The sequence below is a fragment of the Dermacentor silvarum genome, chromosome 5, assembly GCF_013339745.2.
Source record: "Dermacentor silvarum isolate Dsil-2018 chromosome 5, BIME_Dsil_1.4, whole genome shotgun sequence".
In the NCBI taxonomy this organism is placed as follows: Eukaryota; Metazoa; Arthropoda; class Arachnida; order Ixodida; family Ixodidae; genus Dermacentor; species Dermacentor silvarum.
The window spans coordinates 174,357,141-174,373,034 of record NC_051158.1 but is presented as its reverse complement, the minus strand read 5'-3'; the positions used below and the strand labels follow the sequence as shown (position 1 = coordinate 174,373,034).

The window sequence follows — 15,894 nt, the reverse complement described above, 5'->3', positions numbered from 1 at the left end:
ATGTAGAGCACAAGAACTGGGACGAGGTTTTACCCTATGTCACCTTCGCCTACAATACTGCTCGTCAAGAGACCACTCACAAGACACCCTTCAGCCTCGTGTACGGCCGTGAGGTTACGACAACATTAGACTCAATGCTCCCTCATGAATTTGATGACAACGAGACGGGTGCTGAAGAGATCACACAGCGAGCAGAAGCAGCTAGGCAGCTTGCGCGTTGGCGAATCCACGAACAGAATGTGACGCCAGACGCTACAATCTTCGGCACAGACCCGTAACATACAACATCGGCGACAAAGTGTGGGTCTGGACACCTATTCGTCGGCGTGGGCTATCTGAAAAGCTCCTGCGCACATACTTCGGGCCCTACATAGTTCTTCGACGCATCAGTGACGTCACCTACGAAGTCGTTCCGGATGGCTCTACCGACTGTTCAAAGCGCCGACGGCATTTACCCGAAGTCGTTCACGTGCTTCGTATGAAGCCTTACTATAAAGACTGACAAGACTGCACAGTTCTTTTTCTTTATCGCCGTTTGCCAAGCCTCTGTCATCGGGACGATGATTTTTTTTTTCGATGGGGGGAGCCAATGGAACAACTATATTGCCGCGGGTATGTGCCAGTGGGGACAAGGTTGAAGTAGCGCGGGCTTTTAGGTTAAGCGTGGAGACGAAGAAGACGTTGTTGGTTTTTGCTTGGCGACTATTAAAGTGTCTTTGTTGGTGCTGCTCCGCGTCCTCGTCGATCCCACGACGTTACAATATTTTACGGCTTCCTCAATCTTTCCCACGTTATAATTTCGAATATCCCTTACTTTCTTCTTGTTGATCACTTTTGACAGTTCAGCGAATTCTATCTGATCTCTTCAGTTCGACATTTTAATGTTTTGTCGTTTCTTCATTAGGTCCTTTGTTTCTTGGGAGAGCTTACCTACTGGTTGCCGTGGTGCCTTACCTCCCACTTCAATTGCTGCTTCTGAGATCAACCTAGTTACGGTTTCATTCATTACTTTTATGTTGTCTTTATTTTCCCGTTCTAAACAACATATATGTTTGCGAGCACCAGCCTGAATTGGTCTGCTTCTACCCTTACTGCCTCTAGGTTGGCCTGTTTCCTCTTGACTAATTTCACTCTTTCTCTCTTCAAATTGAGAGAAATCCTAGGCCTCACTAACCTATCGTCACTGCACTTTACCTTACCTAACACTTCTACATCCTGCACTATGCTTGGATCGGCAGAGAGTATGAAATCTACTTCATTCCTTGTTTCTCCATTATGGATTTTTCAGGTCCACTTCCGGTTGCTGCGCTTCCTGAAGAAGTTATTCAGTATTCGGAGCCTATTCCTTTCCGCCAATTCTACCAAAAGTTCTTCCCTAGTGTTCCTAGACTTGATGCCGTAGTTGCGAATTGCTTGCTCACCAGCCTGCTTTCTCCCCACTTTTGCATTGAAGTCACCCATGATTACAGTATACTGAGTTTGCACCCTTTTCATCGTTAATTTAACATCTTCATAAAACTGTTCTTTTTCTTCATCATCATGACTGGAGTTTGGGGCGTAGGCTTGTACTACCTTCATTCCATACCTTATTACGACGACTGCTACCCTCTTATTATTGCTGTAGAATTGATCAATGTTGCCCGTTGTGTCCTTATGAACTAGAAGTCCTACCACGAATTCTCTCTTATCTCGAAGACATGTGTAGCAGAGGACGTGGCCGTTAGTCAGGACTCTATAAGCCTCACTACTTCCACTAATATCCCAGGCAATGCCTGATAATTCCTTAAATAGCCCCGCTAAGCTAGCTTCACTCGAGAGGGTGCGCGTGTTCAACGTTGCCAGGTTCATTTCCCACTTGGGGTCTGTCCTGACGAAGAGATTCTTAGCACCTTCTGCCGCGTCGCAGGTCTGACCACCGCCTTGGTCAGGAGCTCCGTAGTCGCTGGGGACTGAGGGCCATGAGTTAATTGTAGGAGTCATGAGGGAGGTAGTGGGCGAATACTGCACCAGGGAGGCCAATTCTTGTTCTCTTGAGGGAGTGACTGTGTTGAAGCTTAGTAGGCCTTCCTAATTTGGTTGCAGCTGGACTAGTATAGCCCCACTAGCTCTCAGCAACATTTATTTTTTGCCGGTGTCAGGCGCCACTCCATGCCTAAAATCTAGAGGACTGGTGGAGGATTCGAACTTACGACCTTCTGATTAGAAGCCCGGTGTTTTACCTCTGCTCCACGCCACCACGTATGGAACTGTATGGTAGCATACGGATCCAATATTATCGCGAAGATCATTCTAAAGAACGATGACACGTGGAAGTGCTGATGAATTGAAGGCTTGTGTTCTTCCGTGTATGCGCTTGGTGCTGTACTGATTATGTAAACAGCGCGAAATTCTTGAAGGCGCTTCGAGAGGTAACACAGATTGCCTGGTGTTGTGATGTTCTTTGTGAAATAACCATAAAAAACGATTGAACGACGAATATGTATGGTTCAAGAGATATATCAATATTGATCTGTGTTAGGCTCGATGGGGACTGTAGTTACGCGTAATGAAGCGAGCGGCTCTATTTTGTACGGATTCTAGCAGGTTGATTAACTAGCTTTCATATGGGGACCATGTGGATGCTGCATATTCTAGCTGTGGCTGCACAAGTGTTAGAGAGGCCAGTTTTGTCACGCTGTTAGGGGAATTGCGCAGGTCACGGCGGAAATACCCTAGTGCCCTTGACGCTCTTGCACAAATGGCGTTGACATGTGTGGCCCAAGAATGATTATGCGTGAGATGAATGCTTAAATAATTATATGATGATGCCTGAGACAATACCGTGCTATCTGTGAGATACGCGAAGTCAGAATTGGTACGCTTGCGGCTGAAAAGATACCCTTGCATTTATTCGAGTGAAGTGTCATTTGCCATTTATAGCACCAACTGTAAATTAGGTTGAGGTCACTTTGGAAGGCGAGATGGTCACCCAAGGAATTATTGGAGAGGCAAATGATACAGTCATTAGCAAAGAGTGGTAGACGAGAAGGCATGTTATGGGGCAGGTCGTTAATGTAAATTGGAAACAATAAAGGGCCAAGAACGCTGCCTTGAGGTTACGTGAAGTTACGTCACAGAGTGATGAAGTAAAATTGTTAACTGTTGTAAACTGCTGGCGGAAAGTTACGAAGCCATGACAGTGTAAAATAATCTAGACAAAGAGCTGATAATTTCAAAAAGAAATGGGAAAGGTGAACGTCGTTAAAAATTTTAGCAAAATCTGAAAAGATGCAGTCAGTTTGTAGGCTAGCCTGCATGTTGAAATACAAATCAGTCGTAAATCCTAGCAGTTGAGCGTCACAAGGTAATTCTTTCCGGAAGCCGTGCTGTTCAGGAAAAAAGAGAGAATTATGTTTGAGGCAATGGTAAATGTGAGAAGCAATAATGTGTGCCAGTTTTTTACAGCAAATGCATGCTCGGGAAATTGGACGGTAATTTTGGGGTGAATTTCTGTTTCCGCTTTCAAACACAGGGATGGCCTTGGCAATTTTCCCGTCTGTAGGGAGCAAGCCAGATGATAGAGATTGCTGGAAAATGATGCAAGAAATTTGACTGGATTTGGGTGCAGTGCTTTTAAACACTTTAGAATTAATGTTGTTCAACACCAGCACGTGTAGAAATCTTTATATTAGCAGTGAGTTAAGCGCTACCACCAACGGGGACATTATTAGGGGCCATCTGTTGCCAATCATGATCAGTTACTACGGGTATGTTGGATGGATCTTCCCTTGTGAATACTGATGCAAAGTATCTGTAAATGTTTGAAGGCATTCCGTGTCTGAAAGTGGTAGATGGTCATCATTGCTCTGCGAAATATGATTACTTCCACTGTCGGGAGACAGCACACGCCAAACCTTATTCGGGTTGGATATTAAAGCAGAGGGGAGGTCGTGTGAAAAATATTTGTCTTTAGAAACTCGAACAGAATAACAGTAAGACTTTAGCCATGCACTATTTTCCCCAAGCCGATGATGTAGACAGGAGCTTGGCCTTTTATTGCGATAGCAATTATGTGGACACTCCAAAGCGGATTCGTGCCGTCGGCGTCGTTATCGCCGTTGCCGTCGCCGTGAGGTTCCGTATGACGTCAACGCGGCGATGAAATCGTGGCCGCGATAAGTGGTTCTTGAGGGAAAGGGAAAGGTTGGCGCTATCTTCTGCAGCCCTTGAGGGAGCACGGCTCAGCGCCAACGTGGCCGCGCGCCGGACGCTGTATGTGCCAGTGAAAGGGCGCGAGGGACGCGCGGCGGAGAGAAAACGCGCGTTCTGCGCCGTGCTCCCTGAGGGGCTGCAGAATTAGCCTTCTCTTTGCTCCTTTACAATCACCATATATATAGAGCAAACGTGACTTGTTCCCGTCGCGCGAAAGGCCGTGGGGGGACGGGAGGGAGAGAGGGGAGGCGACGTTTAGCTGCAGCACCAAATGCGCATTTATATAAAAACGTTGCGAGGCGAGAAGGTGCTAAAGGCTTCCGACGCTGTTCGACGAGTTTCCCGTTGTGATCTCGTCGAAAACCTCCGAGCCGCCCCCAAAGGCACCGGCAACAGTCACCAACGCCGCGCGAGTTCGGCGCGAACGCGGGCAAAACGCCGACTGCGTCGACAACAGTTCTGCGCGTTGCTGATGATGCTGCATGTCCAAGTTTATACAGCTGATAAAACAACTATCCTTACTCCGTATAGCTCTCTACTAATTTGCTATCGCAATTGATGCTTCGCCTTTCGGGTGAAACTGCGACATTTTTTTTTCATTTTTTTTCGATGACGGCGCAGAACTTTTGTGAATCATGGTTTAGATTTGTTATTTGAGATAGAAATCAAGGGAACATACTTGTAAACTACATTACTTATCATATTCTTAAAAAGCACCTGGTTGTGTTCAACAGACCTGTTCGAAAATGAGTGCAAGAACGTTTGAACGAAAACTCATTAGGTGTATAATTCATTTCTATATATTGAGGTGCATTATAATCGCGAATTCGCCTGGTTGTTGTACCTTGAAATGTTAATGGGACATTGAGCTCTAAAGGGAATAAGCTTGTGATCACTAAAACTATGGAAGTACAGAACTCCGGAAATCGTTTCAGGTGCACTGCAGAAGACAAGATCTAAAATTGGAGAAACCGAGTTGGTTCAGTTACCACTTTAAAAAATTGAAGTCTAAAGTACGGCTGATAAGCTCCGATGAGGTGCTACACGAGGATGACAAGTTCGACCAGTTAATCTGCGGGAAATTGAAGTCAGTGACCAGGTAAATGAATTCAGCTGCGCATGTTTTGATGACATAAGCAATATTAGAATGAGGTTTAGTAATGAAGGAGGGATTAGAATCAGGCGGACGGTAGCAGACGCCAACCAATACTTTCACCGATGCCGTTGCACAGGCGGCCCACACCATTTCAAGAGAAGAATCACAATGTACGTTAAATGACGCAAGCGTCTTTTTTTTTTTGGTGGCGATAAGGACACCGCCACCCCTCTTAACGGAACTATCACGCCTGTATATGTTATAGGCACTTTGGCTAGGGAATATTTCATTGTCCACTACAACTTTATGTAGCCAGGTTTCTTTCAGTGCCACAATATCACTCTTAGTATCATCCAAAAACAACACACTTCACGCTTAGGAAGCAGGCTCCGGATGTGAGTAAGTGATAATGATAATTGTGGATAAGTGCTAGATGGCCTAGGCTGTACCCGAGTGCATAGGCTCTTGTCTAGCTATCTTCTTGACAGTACAACTGAGTTAGTCGCGCTATCAAAGACGTATGTTTGGTTGTCAATATGCAAGTGTACTTTTATTATTCTGGTTTCTGGTGAGTTCGAGTAGTTCCCGTCTAGCTAACATGGTCGGCAAAGAAAATTTTTCGCGAATAGAATAATTACAGCCTTTAAACTTGTGGGCGGATGCCAGAATTCGCTGTTTTTCCCTAAAAACGTTAGTTTTGCAATGATGGGTACTTGCTTGTGTACAGCGAACTTCCCCAACCGATGCACACGTTCAAACTGGGATTCGGTTACAGCGATTCCTCGTTGATTAGAGCAAAAGGTAATTATTTTCTGCCCCAAGCCATCCCAGTTCACTTTGGCGTCATCCTCAAGACCAAAGAACGCCAGGTTTGACCGACATTGCCTCTGCTCTCGGCGTCGTCACATTTCACTTCAAGTTCTAGCTTTACAGTGGCTTCACGCAATGCAAGGTAAAGACCACTGTTATCGGTTAGGTTACGTCTTTCTACCTAGGCTTTCAGCGATGTAACTCTGTCAGACAGCTCCTTAATTTCATATCTGTCGCATTAGTATTTTTTTTTTTGACACTCTCGAATTCGTGCAGTGTTGTGGCCCCACTTTACTCAAGCCTATGCATGGTTCACAACAAAAACGAAAATAACTGCTTATTTGGTCAGGAGAGTGACCACGGTTTTCCTCTGTATCACCGGCAAGTAAACCAAGAAATACAGGGCGGAGGAACAACATCGCGACACTCGCAAAAGAAAGCTGTTCGTCTTGGCGCATAACTTAGTCGCACGACACTGCGAATAGACAGTAATCGTCACTCTTAGGACAAGTAGCACCATCGAGGTAACTAACTTGCACAGTCAGAACTGTTACTTGATGCATGCCTGACCACGTGCCATGCCCCAATCCAGCGGCCGCTCGATAGCTTTCATATTCCTGGCTGGATGTGACATCGATAATTGTCGGTGAACCACGTTGCCAGATGAGTGGATCGGTGGCATCTGGAATCATCAAAAACAGCAGTCATCCAAGAAAGGATGGCATCAGTGTTTCGCGACCAAGCTCACGGTGGGTAGCCGGCCAGCAAGTGACGCCACAGAGGAGAGCGCCCTGCGCAATCAGAACTGTTAATTGATGCATGCCTTACGCGGTGCCATGCCCCTTGCCTGTTAATTAGGTGCCATGACACCATGCTTGTTAATGTAGATACTATGCGTATGTTTGCAAGTTTATAAGGTTGATAAAACAGTTTTCCTTACTACTTCGTATAGCTGTGTACTAATTTACTAGGGCAGTCGATGGGTGAAACTGCGCCTTTCGCCTTTCGAGAGAAACGGCGTTTTTTTTTCGTTTTTTTTTTTATGGTGTTAGGTTCGCCCAATAAAGAGTGAACGTTTTGAAGCCACGCTTTTGAGAGTGTGTTATTCTTCGTCATCACGACAACGTAACAGTTTGAATGTCAGAAGATGCACGCAGCCTGGAAGCACTCCTTTCTAACATGGTCGATCTTTTCATGTTTCACTGCTGGTATGGTCATCTGGATACTATAGCTATAAGCTCCCAATATGTAATTCTATCAGTAGCAGCTGTCATATCTCAATCCCCGGCGCCAGTTGTAGCTACCTTTTCTAAACTAAATGACACTACTCGTTGTAGTTGAATATGTCATGAGTTGACGTGACAACGTCAGCATATGTCTAGTGGATAATTGTGTCGTCTTAGCAGAATTTCTACAATAAATATCGTGTGATTGGCTGCATCTGGTGTCACTATATAAAAGTGAACTACTTGAGCTTTTCTTAAAGAAACTTCTTCGAAACTTCATATAAGCGCACAGACGTTTTTCGTGCCGTTTCTACATCAACGTCGGTAGAAAGAGACGTTTTAATCAAGAAAAAGCAATGAGGCTATTCTTATCATTCCAGATTATTTCTGCTCTCTTTGCATTCCAGTTCTTATGTGCTTCTGAGTTCGTGGATGAAGTGTCCAGTCAACTGGGGACATTCTGCAGTAAGTGAATTTAAATTTTTAAAAACGCTTAACCTTGTACTCGGCCACACAACGCTTGAAACAGCGAAGATGGGCGATCGTAGCCCAGCAGTTTCCTGAAGTGCGGGCGAACTTTTCATCTTATTAGTCATGAAGATAAAGCTTTTCGCGCTTCACGGACTTACGCCTGTCACTCCGCGTTGCATAGCGCAGCTTGCAACACCGACAACGCGTTCCAGGAGACCCGCTCCGGGAATGCGTCTCTCTCTCTCTTTCTGTCGCTCTAATTTTCTATGTCTCTCTCCGGAGCATAGCGCGCAAAGCCTCTTCTTCACCTCGCAGAGCCCGAGCATACGATCACGCCAGTTGTCGACGAAGACAACGACGCTCGAACGCAATCATATGGTTCGCATAAATGCATGATCTGCAAGCGTGGCTGTATAGCCTAGTGGAAGCCTAGTGGAAGAAGAAGAAGCCGCTTCGAACGGCCGTGTTCAAAATGTGCTCTGCTGGAAACAGCGCATCGGCCCTAGGCCGAGGATCTCTTGCAACGTCTACCGTGACCGGTAATTACAAGATCGTTCTTCCTCGTTTGCGATCGGGAAACACCGTTCTCAACTCAGTGTTCCTACACGCGGACCTCGCTGGTCGGCCGTACCGCGCCCAGGATTTTCGTGATGCCTTGCTCTCGGTGCTCGATACCAAGGACATTCTCGGAGCAGGCCAGTATCAGATGAGCCATCTGTGGCTCGTCACCTGTGCCAACAGCCTTTCCAAGCAGAAGATCGTTGATAAAGGTGAGCTACTAGTCAAAGGACTGAAGTGCCTTTTCAGCGACCGAGAAAGCCGGAACATCAAAATGAAGCTTCTGTGGCTTCCTCCTCACCTAGAACAGAAGCGTATTGTTGAAGCATTGGAACCATTCTTCTTTCTGGGGTTTTACGTGCCAAAACCAGTTCTGATTATGAGGCACGCCGTAGTGGAGGGCTCCGGAATAATTTCGACCACCTGGGGTTCTTTAACGTGCACTACAACGCAAGCACACGGGCGTTTTTGCATTTCGCCTCCATCGATATGCGGCCGCCGCGGCCGGGATTGCAACCATATGGCATGGTGCAATCCATAACCAGAGAAATGTGGCGTTGCGAGGGCATGGAGAGTTGGCAGATGAATCGTGATGTAGAATTCACGCTCAAAGAAGGCCTCTCTATCAGTTCCCTCCCTCGTCTTCTGACGATCTTCGGACATCAATGCTTACTTTTGATTCCCGGACGACGTCCCTTGTGCCTTCGATGCAACAGAGTAGGGCACATAAGAAGACAGTGCAAAACACCACGCTGCGCGAAGTGCCACCGTTATGGTCATAACGCACAGGCATGCGTTGGCACGTATGCTGACAAGCTTTGTGGCAATAAACCGGTGGACGATGACACCATCGTTAACCACCTCATGGATGTAAGTGAGGTCGTAGATGCCTCTGGCGAAGCGCCTGCTGAAGACCACCGGGCTGAGGAAGTGCAAATACCGACAGCTGCGGACACAGCTACCGCGAAGGTTACTGAAGAACATACAGTGACTAACCGTGAAAAGGACCCTTGTGCAACGTGGGCCGAATCACCACCATTTCGGGACCAGCTTCATCCTGCCGAGGATACTGAAATGACTGAGACATCGAAGAAGCGTCCAGCGCCGGCAGATGATTTGGAGTGCTCTGGGAAAGAGCCAAAGGTCGCAGCGGCTAAGGCGAAGAAACCCCTTCATGGAGCCCCTGTGAGTGCAGATGCCGCTGCAGTTCAAGAAGTTGCTACGTGTAGGCGCTGCGCCTCAGTAGTGGAATCATGGCGGGCGCCCTTCCCTTAACGTTTGGAGCACTGAATGTCCGTGGCTTACGTAGTAAGCGACAGCAGGGTCAGTTATTGCACTTGTTGCGTAGCCGAGCGTTAGATGTTATTGCAATTCAGGAAACAAATATTGAATCCGATGACGATACAGCGGCTGTTGTAGCTCCATTTCTTTCGGAGTATGAAGTATGTGTCAGCCACGCGATTGGTGTCTCTGGAGGATGTATGATATTTGTGCGGAAAACGCGGCAATGCAACGTGTTGGGACTGTGCACTGATAGGGAAGGGCGCCTTGTATGGTGTAGTGTCAGTATGGATAGTCATGTTTGGAGGTTTCTTTGCGTGTATGCGCCAAGTAAGACAAGCGACCGGGAGGGCTACTTTCTCTCATTGACCCAGCACTTACGCAATGACCGTGTATTAGTTGTCTTAGGTGACTTTAATTGTGTGTGTAGTGGTCAGGATCGGTCGTCTATAAGACAACGCCATCATACCAGCGTTGACGTTTTGAATGCCATGACATGTAACTACCAGCTTGTTGATGTAGGGGATCATGAAAAGGTCCCTTTTCGATACACACATTTTTAAGGTACATCTCATGCAAGGCTTGATCGGATTTATATATCTTTACCTATTCTCCCTAGACTATACGGCTACAGTGTGCACCCTGTGTTCTTCAGTGATCAATGTTTGGTGTCGGTTTGTTTTGGCAACCGGCAGTGTCAAAGTTCGCGAATGAACTGGGATTTATGGAAAATTAACAATCAGTTACTCTTACATAAGCCTTTTCTCAAGCGCGTCCCGGAAATTCTTATTGACGTTTCAAGTCGTAGTTGTTTATCTGTCTTTGCGCGATGGGAGATATTCAAGCAAGAAGTTAAAATGATAGCCATTGAAGAACCTTCCATATTGTCTTTTGAGAAAAAAGGAAAATATAATGAGTTGTGCAAGTTGCTAGATAAGCTACACGAACTTGAATGCCTGCATCCTGGCAAGTACATTGAGTACATTTAAAACATTAAGGCACAAATGCAGGCACTGAGAGATACAGAGGTGCTCTAGTTCGAGCGCGTACTCGTCGGTATTTGAAGCAACAGCCTTGTAGTCGTTCGCTTGGTATGAGCATCGACATGCTCTGTCGAAGCAAGTTCTCGAGATAGAGTATACGGGAACGATTGTTCATGACCAGGATACAATAATGAAAGCGTTCACGGATCATTACGATAATATATTTCAGTCTCATAAAGTAATTAAGAGTGAAGCTGTCACGGAAAACTTTATTTCGTTGCTGCCACAGCTCAGTCAAGAAGAATGCAATGACGTTGATAGAGACATAACTATCAAGTAAGTGGAAGCAACCATTGCTTCGCTAACTAAAGGCAAAACTCCTGGGACTGATGGCTTGAGTGCAGAATTTTATCAGTGTTTCTGCTCTATATTGGCTCCCCTTCTGCTTAAACTGTATGAAGAAGCTTACAGGATTGGATACCTACCTGCCACGCTCTATCAAGGGCACACAGTACTTATCCCAAAAAGCAGTGATGTAACAAAATTGCAGAAAGTTAAGGGATATCGCCCCATATCGCTTTGCAACGTGGATTATAAAATATTTGCTAAGATATTAGCTAGTCGCCTTCAAGAAGTACTTCAATTCAATAATTGGTGGGAGACCATCAAACATGTGGCATTAGAGGAAGATCAATTCAGACAAATATCCACGTTGCACGGTCTGTGCTTAGAGTGTGTGACAGAAAGTGCGGGTCAGGTTGCAATAGTTCAGGTTGATTTGGCAAAAGCATTTGATAAAGTTAATCACTGCTTCTTGTTTAGTATTTTAGAGCACATAAACATTGGATCTCTTCTTTTTAAAGGCATCTCCATGTGTTATGCTAATGGCACAACAAGGCTAATAGTTAATGGTTGTCTATCTGAATCTATCTACCTCAGGGCATCGGTAAGGCAAGGTTGTCCCTTGTCACCTCTATTATTCGCTCTGTACTTGGAACCGCTTTGTGCACGAATTTTGAAGGATTATGCCTTTCAAGGGTTCACATTGTTATCCAATGAGGTCCCCGTACTTGCCTATGCAGATGACATAGCCTTCTTCTGCGCTGACAAGAAAAGTGTGGAGACTGCCCTTGCCATAACGCAGCAGTTTTGCTCAGCTTCTGGTGCCACTGTGAACTTTGAGAAGAGTTCCGTATTTTGGTTCGGTCTATGGTGTACAATGCCAACTCACTTCGCAGGTATTCAGCGGAGGCAACACTTTAGGTACTTAGATGTACCCCTCTCTCAATATCGCAACAGTAATCCTCACTGGTCAGCGGGAGTTGCAGAAGTACAACGTAAGGTTAACAACTGGAAGGGGCGGCAGTTGTCCATATTTATCCGAGCTGAAGCTTGCAATCTGTTTCTAGCAGCTCGACTTATGTATGTCCTGCAGGTATTACACTGCTCGCGACTTAGGTTGCAAGCTTTCCATCGTGTGTTTGCTACCTATGTATGGAGCTCACGTGTTGAGGCCATGCGGCGTGATAACCTTTTTCTTCATCATGAGAGTGGTGGTCTTGGCCTATTTCACCTTTTTGTTAGGCAACTTGTCTCCCGGTTATTCTTCTTACGTGATGTAAACAGTCCTTTTCTAAGAGATGTTACAACGTCGATTAATGAATTACCTTCCAGAAATAGTTGTGTCGTCATCTGTCAGAGATGCACCACCTGCTCCTTGGGGCTTCTTGAAAGAGGTTGTTCAAGGCTTTCACTTTCTTAAAGCTCGCTTTCGCTTGGGTTATATTTTCACTGCCTCCCGTAAAGAAATTTATGCCGCACTGATAGACACATTGTTTCCTGTTCCCCATTGTCGTGCGCCTTATTTGGAATGTTGCTACTTAGATGTAGTCAAGCGTGTCCGTCGAATGATCATTCCTCCAGGGTTCAATCGAGGCACTTGTCAATCTTGACAACTCCTCGCTACGAGAGCTTACCGCTCACCTTAACGAAGTATGGAGGGAAGGAAACCTTCCCGAGGACTGGAAAATGGCCGAGGTTCGTCTGATACCGAAGCCAGGCAAGCCACCAGCCATTGAGAACCTACGACCGATCTCCCTCACTTCGTGTGTAGGAAAGCTCCTACTTCAATCAAGACATCCTACTTCCGCTGAAAGAGGAGGTGATTGTACCAGCGACACGCAACTCCCCCACGGCTATCCTCGCCTTAGATCTAAAAGGGGCGTTCGATAACGTCAAGCATACAGCAATCTTACAGAGGCTAAACACGCTGGGCTGTGGGGCCAGGACGTATTCCTATATCAGAGATTTCCTCTCAGATAGAAAAGCCATCCTAAAGGTCGGGGACCAAGCTACATATCCCTTCTACTGGGCAGGCGCGGTACACCACAGGGCGCAGTATTATCCCCTCTCCTTTTCAATATCACCCTAATAAGCCTCCCACCGCTGCTCGATAACATCCCGGGGATCCGGCATGGCCTATATGCCAACGACATTACCATCGGGTCGTCCACGGGGTCCATCGGGGCAATGGAGAGCCGCTTGCAGGAAGCGGCAGATGTGGTGAGCGACTATGCTGTCTTGCGGCCTCAGCTGCGCCCCCCAAAAGTCAGAGCTACTCCTGCTCTCACCGCGAAAGAAGCATGCATCCGACTCACCCACTATCAACATACAACTGGAGGGACACACCATCGTTCCGTCTCAGAGCGTAAAGATATTGGGAATGGTTTTCCAGTCGGAACGCACCAACACAATATTAATTAACAAGCTTAAGAATACCACAGCCCAAGTTACCGACATGATCCGGCGAATAACAACCAAGACAAGAGGCATGGGGGAGGCGGACACGCTTCGGCTTGTCCAAGCCTTCGTCGTGTCTCGAATAACTTACGCTATTCCATACGCACTACTGAACGCAACGGAATTCACAAAAATCAACACATTGATCAGATAGGCATATAAGCTGGCGATGGGCCTGCCGATCAGTACGTCCACAGAACGCCTACTGCGACTAGGCGTGCACAACACGGCCGAGGAGCTGATCGAGGCACATTTATCCAGCCAGCGAACAAGGTTGGCGGTTACGGAAGCGGGGAGGTCCATCCTCTTACGCCTGGAGCTCTCTGCTCCTCTCAGCCATCCGCAGCCTCAGACTGTTAGCTTACCCCATGCCATCCGGAGCAACATCACCGTACCTCCTCTACCTCGCAAGATACACCCAGTGCACCACGCACAGCGAAGGGAGGCCCGGGCTCGGGCCATACACAAGCGATACGGGACTTTGCTCTCTACAGCCTACACGGATGCGGGGTCTTACCCCAGACGCGCAGCCACAACAGCCACCGTAATCGTCAACAAAGAACTACGGAGCAGCATTTCGCTCACCCGATACAATCCCCTCCAAGCCGAGGAAGCGGCCATAGCCCTCGCGCTCTCCCAAACACAGGTTGAAGTCATTGTTACCGACTCCCAACAGGCGTGCCGCAACTTCGCTAGCGGCAGAATTCATGCCACTACTCTCAAGATAATAAATCAAAAGACGCCAACCAGATCAGTCATAATCATGTGGGCGCCAGCTCATCACGGCATTCCTGGCAACGAGGTCGCCAACCACGTGACTCGAGATTTGACCCACCTAACCGACGCCGAGGAATCTGAACCCGAGCGCATGCACCCTCTAGTCTCATACCAAGACATCACACGATACTACAAGCTAACCCGCAGGACCTATGCACCCCCACACAAGTCACTACCTAGAGAGCAGGAGCGATTTCTCCGAGCTCTACAGGTTAACACATTCCCCCACCCAACCAGAAACCACCTTATAGCCCCTACCCAATTCTCTCCGCAATGCCGCTTCTGCGCAGAGCCCGGGTCCCTCAGGCACATAGTAGGGGGCTGCAGAGAGGCACTACTCACTCCTCCGAACCCTTACCACACCAACGAGCTTTGGGAGAGAGCCTTGGCCAGCTCCGGCCTCGAAGATCAGCAGCGGCTGATTGCGAGGGCCCAGGACGCGGCCCTAGCTCAAGGCATTCTGGAATGAGGACGGCTCTCCAAAGCTGCATTTACACATTAAAGATGTTTATTCTCTCTCTCTCCAGGGATCAAAACTTCTTTCTTTAACTTACATTCGGCAACCCTTCCTGTCAAAACCTGGTTAGAAAAAAGGGGCTGTTTCGTGTTTCGGGTACAAACTGCCGTTTGTGTCCACATACTGAAACGATTGATCACCGTTTTGTCGATTGTAGGGATGCAGTGTTCTTCTGGGACATTCTCCAAAGAACACTTAGAAAAGATTTAGACATCATACCATACACAATTCGTTTCTTACATTTTAAAGATTCCTGTGACCCACCATATGACGTGTTCATAGTACTTGGTCTACATAGTCTTTGGCGCAGTAGAATGTGTGACAGGCACGCTGAACCACCGCGAAGCACTTGGTCGTTTTTTTTTTTTTTTTTTTTTTTTTGGGGGGGGGGGGGGGGGGGGAATCTGCTGCCTACGTTCGTAGTGTGTACGCCGCTCAAGAAACAGCGCTGGACTGGATGCCTTTATTGGACGCGTGCACATGCTTGCCTGGTTTTTGAATATGTACCTGTAGCGCCTTGTTTCTTGTGTTGCTGCAGAGTCTGCTCCCATGTAATAAAAAAAGGTGGCTGTATAGCCTAGTGGTTACAACGCTCTCCTTGGGACCGGGGGTACGCGGGCTAGAATCCCGCCTCGGCAAGAAAGTTTCTTTTATTTTCTTTCTTGGTAGTTTCTTGACAGGCACCACAAATTACGGCTGGCTTAAACAGCTTCGTTTATTGCTTAGGCATTTTACTGCAAATTTCAATTCCATGTGTCAAGTAACCACCCGGTAAGAAAAGAAGACTTGTGTAACGCGAAACGTGTTGCCCTCCGTCTGAAGGTTCGTGTGATACCAGGTGGTGTTTTTACAAGAAGTGCGGTGACGGGCTTCAGATCCTATCAGGTGTGATAGGTGGCGCTCGGGCGGAGCAACTGCCCGCAATTTCTGCAAGGCTAGGTACGAGTGCAGAAACAAACACACCTAGTTTTACTCGGTATAATATAATGCGTTATAATTCTTAGGGAACTTCACACACTCTACGGGGGCTATGTTAGTTGGCATGCTTGTACCTAAGCGGTTTTCTGCCTATCTGGGTCACTTGCCGAATGGCTGTGTCCGTGGCCGAATGGCTAACGAATCCGGCTGCTGTGTTTATGTAACAGGGTAAGAAGCCAATCATTGGAGCAACTTCGGCCACCGAGT

The 15,894-nt window shown here is 47.1% G+C and overlaps 1 protein-coding gene across 1 annotated transcript in view; it reads left to right on the top strand.

Annotated features, from left to right (window-relative positions):
- Positions 1–7,545: 7,545 nt before the first annotated feature.
- The window catches only part of LOC125945234 (uncharacterized), a 137,876-nt gene continuing 129,527 nt past the window's right edge, over positions 7,546–15,894 (top strand). Inside the window, exon 1 of the mRNA XM_049666909.1 lies at positions 7,546–7,788. Coding sequence (XP_049522866.1) covers positions 7,680–7,788 — 109 coding nt within the window. The 5' untranslated portion in view covers positions 7,546–7,679. The remainder of the gene's footprint in view (positions 7,789–15,894) is intronic.